This window comes from Rhinolophus sinicus, linkage group LG02 (genome assembly GCF_036562045.2).
Source record: "Rhinolophus sinicus isolate RSC01 linkage group LG02, ASM3656204v1, whole genome shotgun sequence".
NCBI lineage: Eukaryota > Metazoa > Chordata > Mammalia > Chiroptera > Rhinolophidae > Rhinolophus > Rhinolophus sinicus.
The window spans coordinates 112,796,622-112,812,762 of NC_133752.1; the positions used below are offsets into that span (position 1 = coordinate 112,796,622).

The 16,141-nt window shown below is 49.5% G+C and overlaps 1 protein-coding gene and 1 long non-coding RNA gene across 6 annotated transcripts in view; one reads left to right on the forward strand and one right to left on the reverse strand.

The window, feature by feature from the left end:
• The window catches only part of IQSEC3 (IQ motif and Sec7 domain ArfGEF 3), a 103,217-nt gene that overhangs the window by 13,924 nt on the left and 73,152 nt on the right, over positions 1-16,141 (reverse strand). For all 5 annotated transcript variants that reach the window (XR_002135809.2, XR_002135810.2, XR_002135808.2 and 2 more), the window contains exons 6-9: positions 7,418-7,540; positions 6,739-6,905; positions 2,254-2,393; positions 974-1,099 (exon numbers count right to left, since the gene is read on the reverse strand). Coding sequence is in view for 2 of the 5 variants with exons in the window: in XM_019711319.2 (XP_019566878.2) it covers positions 974-1,099; positions 2,254-2,393; positions 6,739-6,905; positions 7,418-7,540 (556 nt within the window). In the remaining 3 variants the exon portion in view is untranslated. The remainder of the gene's footprint in view (positions 1-973; positions 1,100-2,253; positions 2,394-6,738; positions 6,906-7,417; positions 7,541-16,141) is intronic.
• On the forward strand, positions 10,430-11,734 carry LOC141570055 (uncharacterized). The gene is made up of 2 exons (XR_012493815.1): positions 10,430-10,658; positions 10,971-11,734. It is a non-coding gene; the product is annotated as an uncharacterized LOC141570055 (long non-coding RNA).

Here is a 16,141-nt window from a genome sequence, read left to right on the forward strand (position 1 = left end):
TTCGATGGCAGGGAGGACGATCTGGGGTCTACCCTGTTTCCCCGAAAATAAGACCTAGCCAGACAATCAGCTCTAATGACTCTTTTGGAGCAAAAATTAATATAAGACCAGGTATTATATTATATTATATTATATTATATTATATTATATTATATTATATTATATTAGACCCGGTATTATATGTATATTATATTATTGTTATATTATATTATTATATTACATTATTATATTATATTATACTATATTATATTATATTATAAAGACCCAGTCTTATAGTAAAATAAGACTGTAAAATATAGTAAAATAAGTAGTAAAATATATTATTGTGTTATATTATCATATCATATCATATCATATTATATTATATCATATTATATTATGTTATATTAGACCCGGTATTATATTATATATTATATTATTGTGTTATATTATATTATTATATTATACTATATTATATTATATTATAAAGACCCAGTCTTATAGTAAAATAAGACTGTAAAATATAGTAAAATAAGTAGTAAAATATAGTAAAATATATTATTGTGTTATATTATATTATCATTATATTATATTATATTATATTATATTATATTATATTATATTGACCCAGTCTTATAGTAAAATAAGACCAAGTCTTATATTAAAATTTGCTCCAAAAGACACATTAGAGCTGATTGTCCGGCTAGGTCTTGTTTTCGGGGAAACACGGTAGTTCATTTCCACCATGTCTGTGGAACCATGGACAGATCACTTAACCTCTCTGTGCCTCAGTTTCATAACTTATTAAGTAAGAATGATCCTCTCTGCCTGAGCTGCCTCACGCCCCATGATGTGAAAGTGCCGTGAAAAAGGTAACTCATCCACTAAGTACACAGCATTTGGTATGAAATCTGGGAGGGCCCCTCCTGTCCCTTTCGGGGTCCCTGCTAAGGCTGAGCAGGGCAGCTGGCGCCCCCACGGCCAGCCCGCTCACCACCAGCAGGTCGTTGAAGAGGAACACCTCCCTCTGGTGTGCGGCCTGCTTCTGCAGCTTGTTCACGTCCGTCACCTCAAAGAGCCGGCTGCAGCAGACCAGGCGACGATGGGGCACTGACAGCACCTGGACAGAGGCATGTGCTCAGCAGGAAGTGCCCCAGAGCTCACGCCGGGCGCCCCACCCCACAGCACCCATTTCCCAGAAGAGCAGGTAGCTGCCCGGGGCTCTATCTCAGGGCCTGAACTTGACCCTAAACCTCCTCTCTCCTCATTGGCGCTCTGGCCCCTTCATCATGCTTCTCAGGGAGAAGGGCTCATTATGCTGGAGTAAATGAGGAGATAAAGGGATGGGAGATGGTTGATAAGTACTTTCAGATAGTTCACATCCAGTCACTGTCAATCTGTTTCCCTCCAAGACCTTCTTGAGGGCAACCCACATCCCAGGCACGGCCTGCAGGACGTCACCCCGACCCCTTTCTCCATGACACACCTAAACACAAGTACGCAAGAGGGAGGGGACCACAGGAACACCTCAAATCTGCTCCAGGGTGTAAAACAATCTACTCCAGTGGTGTCTGCAAACCAGACAGATGCTGAAAACTCAGCAAGTCAAGCTCTGGGCAGAAAAGGGCCTTCCCTGTGCAGGCTCGGCTGACCAGCCAGTGCACGGCCTCAGGTGAGGTCCCCAAACTGTCCCTGTGTCAGCAACCCAGGGAGGAGGAAATGGAGACAGAGCTTCATAAAGAGCTTCTGCCGTCATATAGGTAGAGAATGATCACCTTAAAAATCACTGCAATCTTGAACATACTGCCTGCGACACAGACAATACTAAGGGTGCCCTAATGGTTTGAGACACCACAGTCTAGAGCCCACTTTAACCCACTTCCTGTCTTCTATTCAGGAGGACCATCCAGGAATGCCCAGTATGCATCCCACGCTAAATAAACCTCCCCATCTGGCCAGATGCTTCAACCCTAGAGCACTGGGCAGTCTTTCCTGACATCTCACCTCAGTCTCTCCTGCTGCTGTAGCTGGGAGCAAGAGGCAATGAGGAAAGTAGGCAAGGGGAGAAAAGAGGGTGCAGTGCCCGACACAAAGTAGGAACTCAGTAACTATTAAGTGCACAGGTAATGGAAAAATGTTTTTGAAAGGCAAGGAGGACAATGGGAGATGTCAGGAAAAGAGACATGGAAGGAGATGGGATATGGGGGTGCTTAGCAGCCACAGGAGAGGAAGTGACACCCACAGAGTGAGTACTGTTTTGCAGTGGGCACTTACTGTCTTCATGCCGACGATGGACTTCTCCACCTTGGTGACATACGTGACATGGTCCTCATTGGACTTGAGCTCCTTCTGCTGTATCCTTTCATAGATACCTACCACCAGCTCCCTCGGGATGTCAGCGCCATCATCCACACCTAGAGTGTGCGAAGGGAGGTGGGGGAGGTGGAGGAAGGAGGTGTTAGAGGCCTGGAGCCAGAAAGGGGAAGCCCCCTCTCAGACTGATGGTCCTAAAGCGTGGCCTCGATTTTGCCCTATCCCTGTTCCAAAGCCTTCAATGGCTGGCTCCCCATATCCATTAAATTACAGGCAAACTCCCCAGACACAAGACCTACTATAATATGCCCCCATCACACATTTCTAGCCTCATATCCTGCTGTTCCATAACTAGAACCTCCACTTCCACCTCCCAGGCCTTTTTCCTCATCTCCAAATGCAGCCTCCATGTTCCTGCTGCATGCCTGTGCTTCTTCAGTACTCTAGCTCTCCATTTAGTGGTCTAACCTCCCATCCCCCTCCCCACCATGAGAGCATCTTGAAGTCCAATATTCTGTCTTGTTCTCTTTTGGATCTGCCCCTTCTCAGTCCCTTCCAGTAGGGAGCGTGGTGCTCAGTGATTGGTTGTTGAATGGCTAACAAGTCTCCCCTCACTGGGAGCTTGGGGGTGTTAGATGTGGAGTGAAGAGGAGCCGGGCTGTCCTCTGTGGCAATGCAGGTAAGGAGACAGACCCTCTACCCATCTCCTACTTCATAGTAAGGACAAAACTCTGGTAACAAAAATTACTAGCAGGAAATACACCAACATGAAAACAAATTTCTTTGGAAGCAGAAACAGAGGTCATTAAAATTTTCTACTTTTTCTAAATCCTTTTTTAATGACTATAAGCTTTGATAAGAGGGGGGAAATGGAAAATAAAACAACTTTGGCAAATGTCCTCAAAGGAGTTTTCCTAACGACTGAGAGGACATTCACCTTTTATAAGCAACTCTGTTTCCTCCACATCTATACTTGGTTCTTAAAGGTGGGGAAATGAGTGATGCAGCACCCCTGGGACCTTAAGGAAATCAGGCTGGGGGCAAAAAAAAAAAAGCAGGGATCAAGAATGAATATTGAGAGGCTCCCAGGTAAAGATGGCAGGTTGCACACCCGCTCTTTCTGAATATACTGGTAAAAAGGAGTTTTTAAAAGAGGCCACACCCACAAAGACAAAGAGAACAGGAGAAGAGGCGATGGCACGATGGGGCCTGGGAAGTGGATGGATGAGTGGATGATTAACAAAGCTGAGAAAGTAGGACCGTGAAACCAACAGAGAGGTTGAAGCCACTCAAGCCACCACAGAACCACCAAAAGGCTCTGGAATGGGATCACTTAACGTGGAGGTGAAGGTGGGCTAGCAACAAGAAAATAGGTTGAAAAGCAGTCTAGAAAGCACTTAAATCTCTTTATCCCTTCTTCCATTCCAGTAGAACATTCAGGGCTAATCCTCTGGAAGGGATGCACCAGGAATTCTGGGCTGGGACCCCCAAGCCCAGCCAAAGGTGGGAGTCTGGGCTGAAAATTGAGAGATGGAGCTATGTCTACGTATTAAGAGACCCCCCTTAACCCTGTTTACCCACAAAGATCTCAGAATGTTGGCAGCCAGACTTATATCATCTGGGCAATAGATTGGACATTTCTCTTCTGGGGAATCAACCAGCACAAGAGAAAATATCTAAAGATATTGTAGTAGGGGTCTCTCAATGAAACAGCTCAACTAAACCACCCTTTGAGAAAGCCTACCTGTCAAGAAGTCCTATCCATACTCAAAGTTTTTAATCAGCTGTTTAGTGGCTCACTCTGAAATGTGAATGAACAACCAAGTTTGAGCAACTACATATGAAAAGTCTATAACATAAAAGTATGGAAAAACAGAAAAAAGAAACCAGAAAAAATAGAGGCAAGCAGAAAAAACTAAAACAAACAAATGAAAACACATTAATATCTTCAGAGATGTGTAAGAAGATATTGCATCTACAAAACAAGAGTAAAATGCTATAAAAGAAGAACATTGAGAGAACAAAAAAAGAATTACTGAAAATGAAAACTATGACAATAGAAATGAAAAATGTAGTAGGAGACTTGAATGATAAAGGCGAGGGGCATCTTCAAGAAAGTCAACAAGAAGACAAAGATGGCAGATACAAAACAATAAAAATTAGAAGATCAAACTAGGATATCTAACATCTGAATAACAGGAGTTTCAGAAAGAGAGTACAGAGAAAATGGAGGGGAAAAATGAACAAATACAATATTTAGAAAACTTCCCTTGTGTTTTTAGACTGAAGGACCTACCCAGTGCCAAACACAATAGATGAGAAAAGAACCATAGCAAGGCACATCATGACGAAAATTCAGAACACAAAGGCCAAGAGAAGAATCTATAAATTTTCAGAGAGAGCAAGAAAAAAATAATAGCAGAAGGTCGGGAACTGGAATGACAGAGCATTCTTGAGCATTGTCAGCTAAAAGACAATGCCTTCACAGTTCTGAGTTGAATGTCTCCAATCTAGAATTCTGTTTCCAGCCAAACTCTCAATCAAGAGTGATGATCGAAAAAGATACATTTAGACACACAAGCTTTCAAAACATTTGCCTCCAGTGTACCTTTTCTCTGGGAAAAGGAAGTCTACAGTTTCTCTCTTAGAGAGGAAGCTATGAAATCTAAGAAACAGGAATCTAACAGGAGCAAGGTGAAGGAGCGTCCCAGATGATGGTGGAAGGAGATACCAGGATGACAGCTGTGCATCTGTCCAGATCAGAGCAGAACTAGAGACAGCTCCAAGAAGATGAACTCACGGAATACCTCCTGGGGCTCGATGTGTTGAGAGGAACTTGACACAGAGCGGAGAGTTTGCAGATGAATTAATGGAGGGTACGTAGATCTAAGCAGATGGACAAAGGACACAAGTATTCATTCCAAGGAAAATAGAAATAGAAAAGATCTGTCATCATTCTACACTTTAAGACTCAGCTTTGGATTGTGTTCACCTAGTCTTAATAACATAAACCCTGAGATCACAAAAACGGTGCTAGTCTGAGAGAATGGGGCTGCAACACAGTTTTAGCGGGGATGGGTTGGGAAAGGTGGATGAGAGTTAAACCCTTATATCCATATGGGGAATTGCTATGGTGTGAATGTTTGTGTTCCTGCCAAATTCATATGTTGAAATCCTAATGCCCAAAGTTGATGGTATTAGGAAGTAGGGCGTGTAGAAGGTGTCTAAGTCATAAAGGTGGAGTTCTCAAGAATGGGATTAGTGCATTTGTGAAAGAGACCCCACAGAGTTCCCTCACCCTTTCCACCATGTGAGAGCACAGCAAGAAGGTGTTAGCTAGAACCAAGAAGTAGGCTCTCACCAGACACCAAATCTGCCTTGATCTTGGACTTGCAGCCTCCAAAATTGTGAGAAACATGTGTCTATTGTTTTATAAGCTACCCAGGCTGTGGTATTTTGTTATAGCAGCCCGAACAGACTAAGACAGAAATTAATAGAGATAATACTTAAAATTTTTTAAAGGAACAAGTAGCAAAGTATGAAAGAAACTCAAGATGGGCACAACTAAGCAATGGTGATGGAAGCCCGGAAGAGTTGTTACTGCTGGGCAGGGGTATTGAATCGGACAGAACATAAGTGAATGTCATGAGGTGATGGATGTGATCTATATTCAGGTCTGGGTGTGATTACACAGGTGCATACAAATAAAACATTCATCAGGCTCTCAGATTTATACACCGTATGTATATATACAGTATGTATTTTTGTACCAATGAAAAAAAGGAATAGGGAAAAGAAGAAACAGAAGCATGTTATTTAGTGATATAGAGGAAACACAAAGAGAAAAAAAAGTTGAAAGTGGTTGCCTCTAAGGGAGGAAAGTGGTGAGAAGGGCAGGAACTAATATTTTTGTAGTAAGCCTTGTAGAATTATTTGACTTTATTAAATTATGTTCATGCATAACTTTCATTTTTAAAGTGCTAAAAAAGAAAAAAAATTGAGTGCACATCACACCCTGAGTTTTCTTTGATCCCTGCCAGGCGGTGCACTATATTAGTTAGACAAGGACTTGGCTGGTAGAGGCCACGAGTTATCTGCAAGGCTGACTTACATGGATGCAAGACCTAAAAGCTCTCATGGGTTGTGGAGTGCGAAGGGCTGGTACCACGTAGGCAGCAGCTTTGGTGCCAGGGGTCTAGAGGTCAACCAGTGGAGGACGTTCCATGGAGGGTGAGGGCATTGCCTAAGGGCCCTTGCCGCTTGGTGCAGGGCCGTGGCAGTGGCTCCTGGAAACTCCCCAGATGCCTGGTGTGCAAGCAACTTTCCCAGGCTGCTATGCATGACCAGTGCCCTTGGCCGCTGGGCTGACAACCTACGATCAGGCTCAGACTCACAGAAGTCACACTGAACAGACCGGGCCATGCCCTCCTGCCCCCACCTCCTCACCTCGCAGGTTTCGGATGAAGTCCTCCAGCATCATCTTCCGGTCAGGCTTAATATTGGGGCTGTACATGTCAGTGTTGAGGAGGATGATGGCGAAGGCCAGGATGAAGATGGTGTCGGGGTTGTGGAACTGCTGTACCACCTCGGGGTTGCACATGCAGTAGCGCTGGCTGTGGGCGCACAGAGCGGAGGCTGAGGCCCCTCCCACCCTCCCAGTTCCCGCAATGGGGGTTGTGGGGGGAGGTGTCCCTGTTCTCTGCAGGCTGTAGGTCCAGGGAGGTTCCCCTCACACCCTGATCTGCCCACAGCCCGGTCCTCTTCCTCACTGAGGGGACAGGGCAGGTGTCACACACCCACGGATCCCCTACAGCATCAGCCTTGCACAGATGCTCCATAAAAGTCTACTCGTTGGTGGGGACAAGTGAGATGCATGCAGCCCAGCCCACCTGAGGGCCCAGTGCTGCTCCAGCCTGGGGAGCGCGAGGGGTCCTGTCCCTTTTCTTTCCTTTCCTCCTTCCTATGCAGCCCAGCCCGCCCTTGCCTCCCCAGGAGGGCTCCTCCGGCCCCTGACTGAGCCTCCAGCATCTCTGTTCCCCAGGCCCAACAGCAGCTCTGTCTCCCCCATGCCCTAGGTATGTGTTTGGAGGGGTGTTTGAAGGAAGGGGTTCAGAAGGGGTCCTACCTGAAGGCCTCTATGAGCCGCTCCACCTTCTGGGCCTCCCCCTGTACGCGGATGTGCGCCTGGAACTTGCGCAGGGCCTCGTCCAGCTCCATGCTGGAGAAGTCCATCTCGTCCACCACGCAGCTGCGGGTGGCAGAGGAGGGTCAGGAGGCCGGCCCCTAAGCGGCTCCCAACTCACTGGGGCTGAGAGCAAGAGGCAGCCCACGCTGGGTGAAGGCCCCACCCTGCTGGGCTGGGGCCGGGACTTTTAGTCCTTGGGACCAACTGGGAGGGGACTGCATCCCCCCACCCCAGGCCTTACTCACCCCCCAGGGGTCTCCCTTTAACAACCTAGGAGACCATTTATCACACCTCTCCTCTAACACAAAGGCTGTGAGGCAGATGGCTGATGTCTCCATGTCTCCGTAAGAACCCAGGCCCAGAGAGGCTGGCTGGTTGCCAAAGGCCACAGAGCTGGGAGGAGGCTGAACTTCCAAAGCCCAATTCTTTCTTCCAGCCTCAGAGCCTCTCAGAGTCAAACAAAGGTTTACTATGTGCATAAATACAACTTACTCTTCTGTCCTTTCAAAGACCTGTTAGGAGCCTGCATGTTTCCCTAGCTTCCCTTTCCTGGTCCAATTTTGGTGTCTAGGATGGCCTCCCGCACAGCCCTCCCAGTTCTGCTGTAGATTCCCAGGTCCTTCATTTGCAGCCAAGGATCCCCAGCTCTCAGGGGAAGCTGTGGCCACGGAGAGGAAATGACAAATCGACTTAACATGGGAGGGGACAGTGTGTAAAACACGGCCAGATTCTGGGCCTGGGCCAACCACTGAATCACTTGTGACTGGCTCACTTGTGCTTGGAGCCTCATTTTCCTTTTCTGAGAAGGAAGGAGGTCAGAGTCCTGCTCTCCAAGGGCTCTTCTGCCCCTGAAATGCCACCTCTAACCCTGGAGAGTTTGCCTCTGAACGTCCCCTTTCAGTGTGTGAGGGGAGGAGGAAGTGGGGGGCACATACCAGTCACCCGCACTGCGCAGCCTCACTCATCTGGCTTGGCCTGCTCCTGGGGGCCCACCCTTCCACCGGGTCTGGGGCCAGGACCCTTCCAGCCCCCACCTCATCCTGCCTTACCCTACGTTGGGACGACTGTTCCCCAGGATTGTGAGCAGTAAGGCAGGAATGTAGGCCCCGCAAAGCCGCAGACGTAATTCTCCCTGAGAACTACAGAAGCTCATGCGTGCCAACAAGGCTGTCAGGGCTGATTCCTTCCTTTCTGCACCCATGCTCTATTCCAATCTCCTCTCTCCTGGTCATTTCAGACCCAGCCCCTCACTGCCATATGGGGTGGAGCAGCCCCCTCTCCACTCCTACAGCTCCTGGAGACTCAGCCACAGCATGATGACCCCCAGGCAGCACTGGCCTGTTCACTGCCAGCCCACGGAAGGCACAGCCCAGCCTGTGGCTCAGGGCCCAGCACACAAAGCGACTCAGGAAACATTTGCTGAGTGGCTACCTGAGCAGAGGGATGAGCCCTGAGCAGGCCCCACTTCTGCCATCATGCCAGCTCCTGTGCAGAGATCTCAACTCAACCCTGGCTCTGTTGGCAATTTTTAGGAGAAAGCAAAGGGAGACGCCCACATGGTAGTGGTCTTGGGCCTGGTCTTCTGCCTCCCCCACTCCTTTCGGGGAGCCAAGGGGCAGAGAGCATCACTGAGAACTCCTAGAGAGGGAAGGGCGGGAAGGGGCTCTGCTTCCCCTACTCCCCAAGGCAGGGAGGGTGAGCATCGTCAGCTGGGAGCCTGTCCTGGGCTTGGTCACACCCAGCCTTCTCTCAGGATAAGACAGTGAGTGGGTCAGTGGCCTGGCCTGGAAGGGGGCAGCAAGAATGTAGCCCAAGCATGAGAACTGGCAATGCCAGTGCCTGAGCATTTGAGACGGACAGCTGGGTCATAGGACCCCAGGTCCAGCCTGATTTCTTGGCAGTTCCTGTCACCTTCTCCCTGAGCCCCTCCCCAGTGGAGCCTGAGCTCTGAGAGCAGCATCTCGGGGCCCACACCTGCATGTCCCTGTCGGAGGAGTTATGCGTCCAGCATGACAGAGCCACACAGGGACACTGTCCGTCTGGAGGAGTAAACCAGTACAGTCATTCTGGAGCCGGGGAGATAGGAGAGGGAGGGAGGGGACAGAGACACGCAGACAGTGAGAGACACAAGACACAGAGAGTCACGTGAGAGAGGCAGAGAAAACAAGGAGAGACAAGAAGAGGGAAAGAGAGGTAAGAAGGCAAAGACAAGAAGAGAGAGAGAGAGACCGACGAAAGTGGGGCGGGCGGGGGGTGAGGAGAGAAACAAGGAGGAGGAGAAGAAGAACATGAAGATGAAGATGCGAGGCAATGAGGGAGGACACCCCCAAAGCCTGGCCTGGGTGGGCCTGGGCATGGGACACATTGCAGCCTCCCACCCCAGGGCCTCCCACCCTGACTCCTGCAAGGCCAACGGGGAGGGCAATGCACCCCAGTCTGGCCAACCCTGCCCAAGAGGCCTGCCTCCCTGGTGGACCCCAGAGTGGCTCCTGGGTCCTCTGGTCTGGCGTCCAGCGGTCCCCCCAGGAGTTGCCCCTATCGGTCTAACTACTCCCTCCTGGCCCCCACCCTCTTCCTGCAGGTCCTGGCACCCTGCGCCCCTCACCAGCATCCCTCCCAGAGCCTCTGTGCATGTACCCTCAGCCCCAGTGCTCTAGACCAGGCCTCGCTCCACGATGAGGGGCACTGTGGGGAGACGACAGGAGGAGGCGGTGCAGCAGCTGGGCGAGGGGGGATCTGCTTGGCCGAGCACGGCGGCCTAGTTTCCAGCCTTTCACTCAGGTGACAAGCAGCCCGCTCACTCACTCACTCACTCGGCTGCGGATAAAAGCTCCAGGAAAGAGCCCAGAGCCTGAGAGTCAAGGACTGGGATGGAAGATGCAGCCAGGTGGAAATGCCAGCCCACAGGCTGGCGAGAGCTGAATAAGTCAGTCACGACCATGGGATTGGGGAGGGCTTCAGGGGAGGACACCTGGGCCGTGGGGCAGGAAAGTCTACATCTCACATCTGTGTGGACCCCACGGAAGAGGTGCAAGAAAGCTTGTTAAAATGTGGACCCCCAAGCCCCACCCCAGATCTCCCTACTAGAACACCTGGAGGCGAGGCCCGGAAATCAGCATTCTTCACAAGCTCTCGAGGTGATGCTTAAAACTTGAAAACGAATAGCTGAGCTGAGTGCAAGGTAGGAGGGGACCAGCCCACATGGAGGCTTTTTAAATGTGGCTCCAGCATCTCATGAGCCACCTGGGCAGCAGCTTATGGGGACACATGTGTCTCCGTCAGCTCTCAAGGGCTGCTTTAGTGGTGCAGGTGGTGAGGGAGGGATGGATGGAGGTACAGACAGTGCAGTCCCTCACCCCCTTGCCCCCCCCACACACACAATTTCATGGCTTCCTCCCTGCAATTGCCACCTTGGGGCAGCAATGTGTGAAGGGCAGCTGACATCTTGGGGTTCTCAGATCCTACAGGAATAAAATCTCACTGTTTTCTGCAGAACCCCCAGATGGAACGGAAGAAACGGTGCTGAATGGTGGAAAGGCACTCGTACCCCTAGGAGACAAATCTCTTCCTCTCTGTAGAGTTGGGGTGGGGCCAGGTGACCCCTCAGGACTTCCCTGACCTCGACAGTCTTTGACAAGGGCCCTGAAGCAGAGAAGGCCTGCAGTCAGTCTCTAAAGGCTCTCAGATGGCTTCTCAGATGGCAAGAGACCAAGCATGATTCCTGGCTGGCTTCGGAACACAGCTCACGATGACTGCTTTCCCCACGCCTCCCAGAGAACCATCATGTGCCTTCCTGGTGGGGCCTGTGCCTGCTGGGGCAGATGGCGGGGCCGACGCTGTGTTCTCTAAGAAGCCTTCTCTAAGACCCCTCACCTCAGGGGTCTCCATCATCCTGGAATCACCTACAATCCTTGCAGCCTCCCCACAGCATGGTTTTTTTCGACCCCTTAAGTATAAACTTAGGCCTACACCTTGACCTCTTCTATCTCTCCTCTCCTCTCACCCTTGCCTGTTGCTTCTCTTACTTTGCAGTATCTAGCAGAACTTAAAATCTCCCCATCCTTCTTTGCTACCCTGGAATCTTTGTGGGGAGCAGATTGCCGACAGTTTTCCAAATCCATCCAGAGGCCTCCACTTAGGACAACCAACAACCTTCTCTACTTTTTGATTATCTTGAAGGTGAAAAAACATCACATGTTTCTGGGTGGTATATTCTGGTGTATAATCTCCCCCATTTTACAGAAGGCAAAACTGAGACCTCAAAGGGGCTCCCTCCATGTTCCCACAACTAGGAAGAGCAGGTTTTCGGCTTCCTGCTTGTGAGGCCTCTTCCCCACTCTGGGCCCTCTCCACTTCACTGTGTGTGTGGGGCTCTGACACCAGTGGGGGAAGCTCCTTCTGCACTCTCATTTCCTGATATTGTTCTTCGTGCCTCAATAAGTGACTTGCTTATTAATTTATTATAAGTCACTAACTAGTTAATTTTCTTTTTGGTTGAGCTGTACTGTTTATGAAAGACCATACTAAGCAATGGTGTGACTGAATGTGGAGCGCTCATGTAAACTATTATTCGATTGGAACTTAACCAGCCCTCCTGGGTTCTGCCTGCTGAATTCATCTGGGCGCTCCAGTCTGAACGTGGGTCCTGGGCAATAGTCACACGAACACAGGTTGTGCTAGCATCTCTGGCAGAGAAGTCAGGTTGCATGTAGTTTATGTTTTACCTGGTATTTAATATTTTAACTTGTCCTCGGTAAATACTTGACGCTGTCTGGTTTGAGGAATTCTTCAGATTAAATGTCCCCAAACCCAGCATTTCTCTCTCCCACAAAACTGAAAATATATGCATGTTTATTTAGTATAATTTGCACAAATTACTGTACTGGGCCTGAAACACAAACATATTCACATGCAAAGACTGAGTGTTCTGAATTCTCAGCAGCTCAGGAGGCTGTCCACTGTGATCTGGCCCCCTGTTCTCCTCCCTGCAGGGTCACCAGGCGCTGTGGCTTCTCCATGCCGCTGGGCTCCACGGACTCTACCCTCCCTGGGGCCACTGCTGAGATTTAGCGCATCATTTCTCTACGATGTGACTGCAGTAGCCTCCTATCCAGCCTCCCTGCCTCCAAGTCATCCTCTAGAACAATCCTTCTAGGACACCCACCCATTTGGTCCTGTCACTCACTCCTCTGCTTATATTCTTTCCAGAGCTTCCCACATCCCTTGTAGGAACTCGAATTCCTCAGCAAAGCGAGCCAGGCCCTATGAGCCTCCCAGCTTCTCCTGCGCCTTCGGCATACTGCTTCCCCACCTGCATCTCCCTAACACACCTCCACACCTTTGTATGTGCTGTCCTTTCTTCTTACTCCCCAACCCCAACCTTGTAGCTCTCTGCTGAGTTACCAGTCTCTCCAGGAGTCTTCCTGGACTTCCACTGAACCCTGGGCATGCGTTGTGTGTACCACGGCGGTTGTCTCCTGTGTCCTAACGTTTACGGGTCTGTCTTCCCGTGAGGCTATGTGCTCCCTCAGGAAGAGGCAGTTCTTTTAATCGCTGCATCCCTGGTGTATATATGAATTCAATAAACATCTGTAGGATGCATGAATGAGTGAGAGATCAGCTGAGTGAATGAATGAAACCTTAAGCAATGTGGTCAGCAGGGGAAGGAGCCCAGTGGCCTGCGCCTTTGGAAACTCTCTGCCCGGCAGCCCCAGATCGCTGGGCCTCCCTGTTCTTCAGGATCATCTGGTACTGACCCCGAGACCTGGACAAGCTGCCGGGGGAACAACCCTGGGGATTACAGACCACGAGCCGGCAGGATGGAGTGCACATGCTTCCTCTTCCTTCAGCGGCACATGCAAGTGAGCAGTGATGAGATCTGGGCAAACCGGGGCTGATTAGACAGCTGCCAGCCCAGCATGTCTGGACCTGCCTCAGCAGGTGCCGCCGATGGGTGAGTGAGTCATCAATGGTGTGGTGTGGCTTCTGCTCAGGCTTCCCGCTTTTCTGTGGGTGTCTGCAGGGGCTGCAGCAAGTACCTCACTAGGGTGGGGAACACAGCACACAGGCGTTCCCTGCATCTGTATAAACAGGTACAATGTTGCATAAAATGGCTTAGCACTGATTTGTACTTGGAATCAGTTTGTGCCACAGGGAGATCAAAATGATCTGTGATCAGAATGAATTTCGTCATCTCAACTTTTCTTTCTTTTTTCTTTTTATGATAGCAAGACTGTGTCAAGCAGAGCTGAAACTAGGTAATGATAGCTGCAGGGATTTCTAATTGGCCAGAAGGGACAGCGGAGATCTAGAAGCTGCAAGTCAAGGTCGGAAGAGGTGTGAGTGCAGCAGACGTGGGACTTGTACTCCGGGCAGAGACTGAGCCCAGGTTTCAGGATGAGGGTGGAAAATGAAACTGCCCACTGCTGCGGAATGTAGAAACCCTGGTTTTATTTCTGCAGTTCTTGGCTCATACAATTCAATTAAAAATATCCCCATCCGCCAGAGTTATTTTTGTTAGTTGGAACTCATAACGTGCCCAACAAAGGTCAAGGCTTTCTGGAAAAGTGCAATATGGCTAAGAGACTAGAGCAGAAGGAAGCTGACGCAGTAGGGGCTGGCAGTTCCTGGTGATGATGAGGAGAAAGAAAATCTCGTTTGAGGGGGCCTCAGAAGGGATGCCTGCCAGTCATACCGCGAGGGTGAAAAAACCAAGAGAACGAAGTTTAAACTACCCAAACACATTAGAAGTCAACGTGGATGCCTGCGATGACTTTCCTTTTGCTGGACCTCGCAGCATCCCTTCTTGCCAGTGGATCTCAAACTTGAGCAGGCATCAGAATCTCCTGGCAGGTTTACGAACACACAAAATGCTGCCCCCGGAGTTTCTCATGTAGTGGGTTTGGGTTGGAGTCTGAGAACTGATATTGCTAACAAGTTTCCAGGGGCTACTGCTGTCCTGCGGACCACAGTTAGAGAAGCACGGCTTTATGTCAGCAGCAGGGGGTGGAGTGAGGAGGAGTCAGGCTTTTGGTGTCAGACGCCCTTGGGTTTGACTCTTGTTTCTAGCATTTAGCTGTGTGTGTGTGTGTGTGTGTGTGTGTGTGTGTGTGTGTGTGTGTGTGTTGGTGGGGCAGGTGGTTGGGGATGGGGGAAGAGCACTGGAGAGGTAAGAGGTCTAGGCCATAAAACCCCAAGACATCATTTCAGAAGAGAACCTCTCCTTCCGTTCCGGTGGGTAGAGGCAGCGTCAAATTTTCAGGTCGGTGGAAATAACCTCAAGTCCCTATCCCTTCTGCCCTGGGCCTCTTCCCACCTTCCTCCAGACCCCGAAGCCAGCTCTCTTCTTCCTGTGGAAGTCCCCAAGAGTAAGGTAACTGTCCTGGGGTTACACATGGTCCCACCAGCAGGGTGTTCGCAAATAATTTCCTCTTAATGATGAAAGGCCAGAGCCTTCCAGCCTGTAGAGCTTGAAAATCTGCCTGCATTTCTGAATGTCCTCTAAGAGCAAATCTGCTACACTCTGGCCAACACATTTCTATGGAAATGAAATAACGAAAGCTGACTAAAATGCCAAACTCTCATATCTACCAAAGAATGGAGTAGACACAGAGAGAAGGAACACCTAGGAAACTTTCTCCTGGCAGCTCAACCCAAAAGCTGCCCTTCGTGCATTTCTGTGGAAATGACAAATATCAATGCACTCCATGTAGAAATCCATACTGGAAAAGATCACCCAGGCCAGGAAAGAGACCGCTCACAGCCAGCATGGAACAGTTCCCCATCCACTGGCTTTCACACCTGCTGAAGCGAACATTTCAGAAAGGAAATAGAGCAGAGCCAAATTTCCCAGCCGTGTGAAAATCGAGAGGGAGAAGCTTCCAGCGCCCAAGGACCCTAATCCTGGCTGTGTCCGGCTCCTGGGCCAGGCTGGCCACTGCCCTTCTCTCCTCAGCACCGAGAAGACTTCCTGAGAGCACAGCCAGTCCCCGAACAGCTCCCTTCCTTCCCTAGAAGCCTAGAAGTTCTCGTTTTCTGGGGAGTAGACTCAGTCTCAAACCTGACCTGAAGAGTTTGAGGTTTCCCTGTGTTGTGGGCGGGGAGGGGTGGTGGTGTATCTAATGCCTTGTGCTTCCAAGGAGGGAAGATAATAATAGGAATAGCTAACAGTTTTAAAGAACTTGCGGTTTATCAGGTGCTGAGTTAAGCACTTTACATATATTTCAAAATTTTAATTCATATGAGGTAGGTACTATTATCCCCATTTGACAAATGAGGAAACTGAGGCTGGTTTCTCTTTAAACAAACACTCTTTCCAGGTAAACACAAATGGACACGGCCCTTTGAGCTCAGAATGCCTTCTATTATTATTTGAATAAATCCTGGTTGAACACATTCCTTCTTGGGATGTGTCTTCTATGGAAGTAGGACACAGACGGATGGAGAGGTCAGCTTCTAAGGGACCGAGGAGCTGATTCTGGAGGCAAATGTCACTGCATCTGTGATGCTCATAGCTCAGCCCTGAGGCGGATTCTGCTTGGCCCCTCTTACTGTCCCCCATGGCACAAGAGCTGGGCGGTGCAGGGGTCCCACCCTTTCCCCTTCCAGAGGCTTTCAGCCTCTCCCCTTCCTCTCTGGCTTCTTCTTGGAGAGCACTGTGGCTTG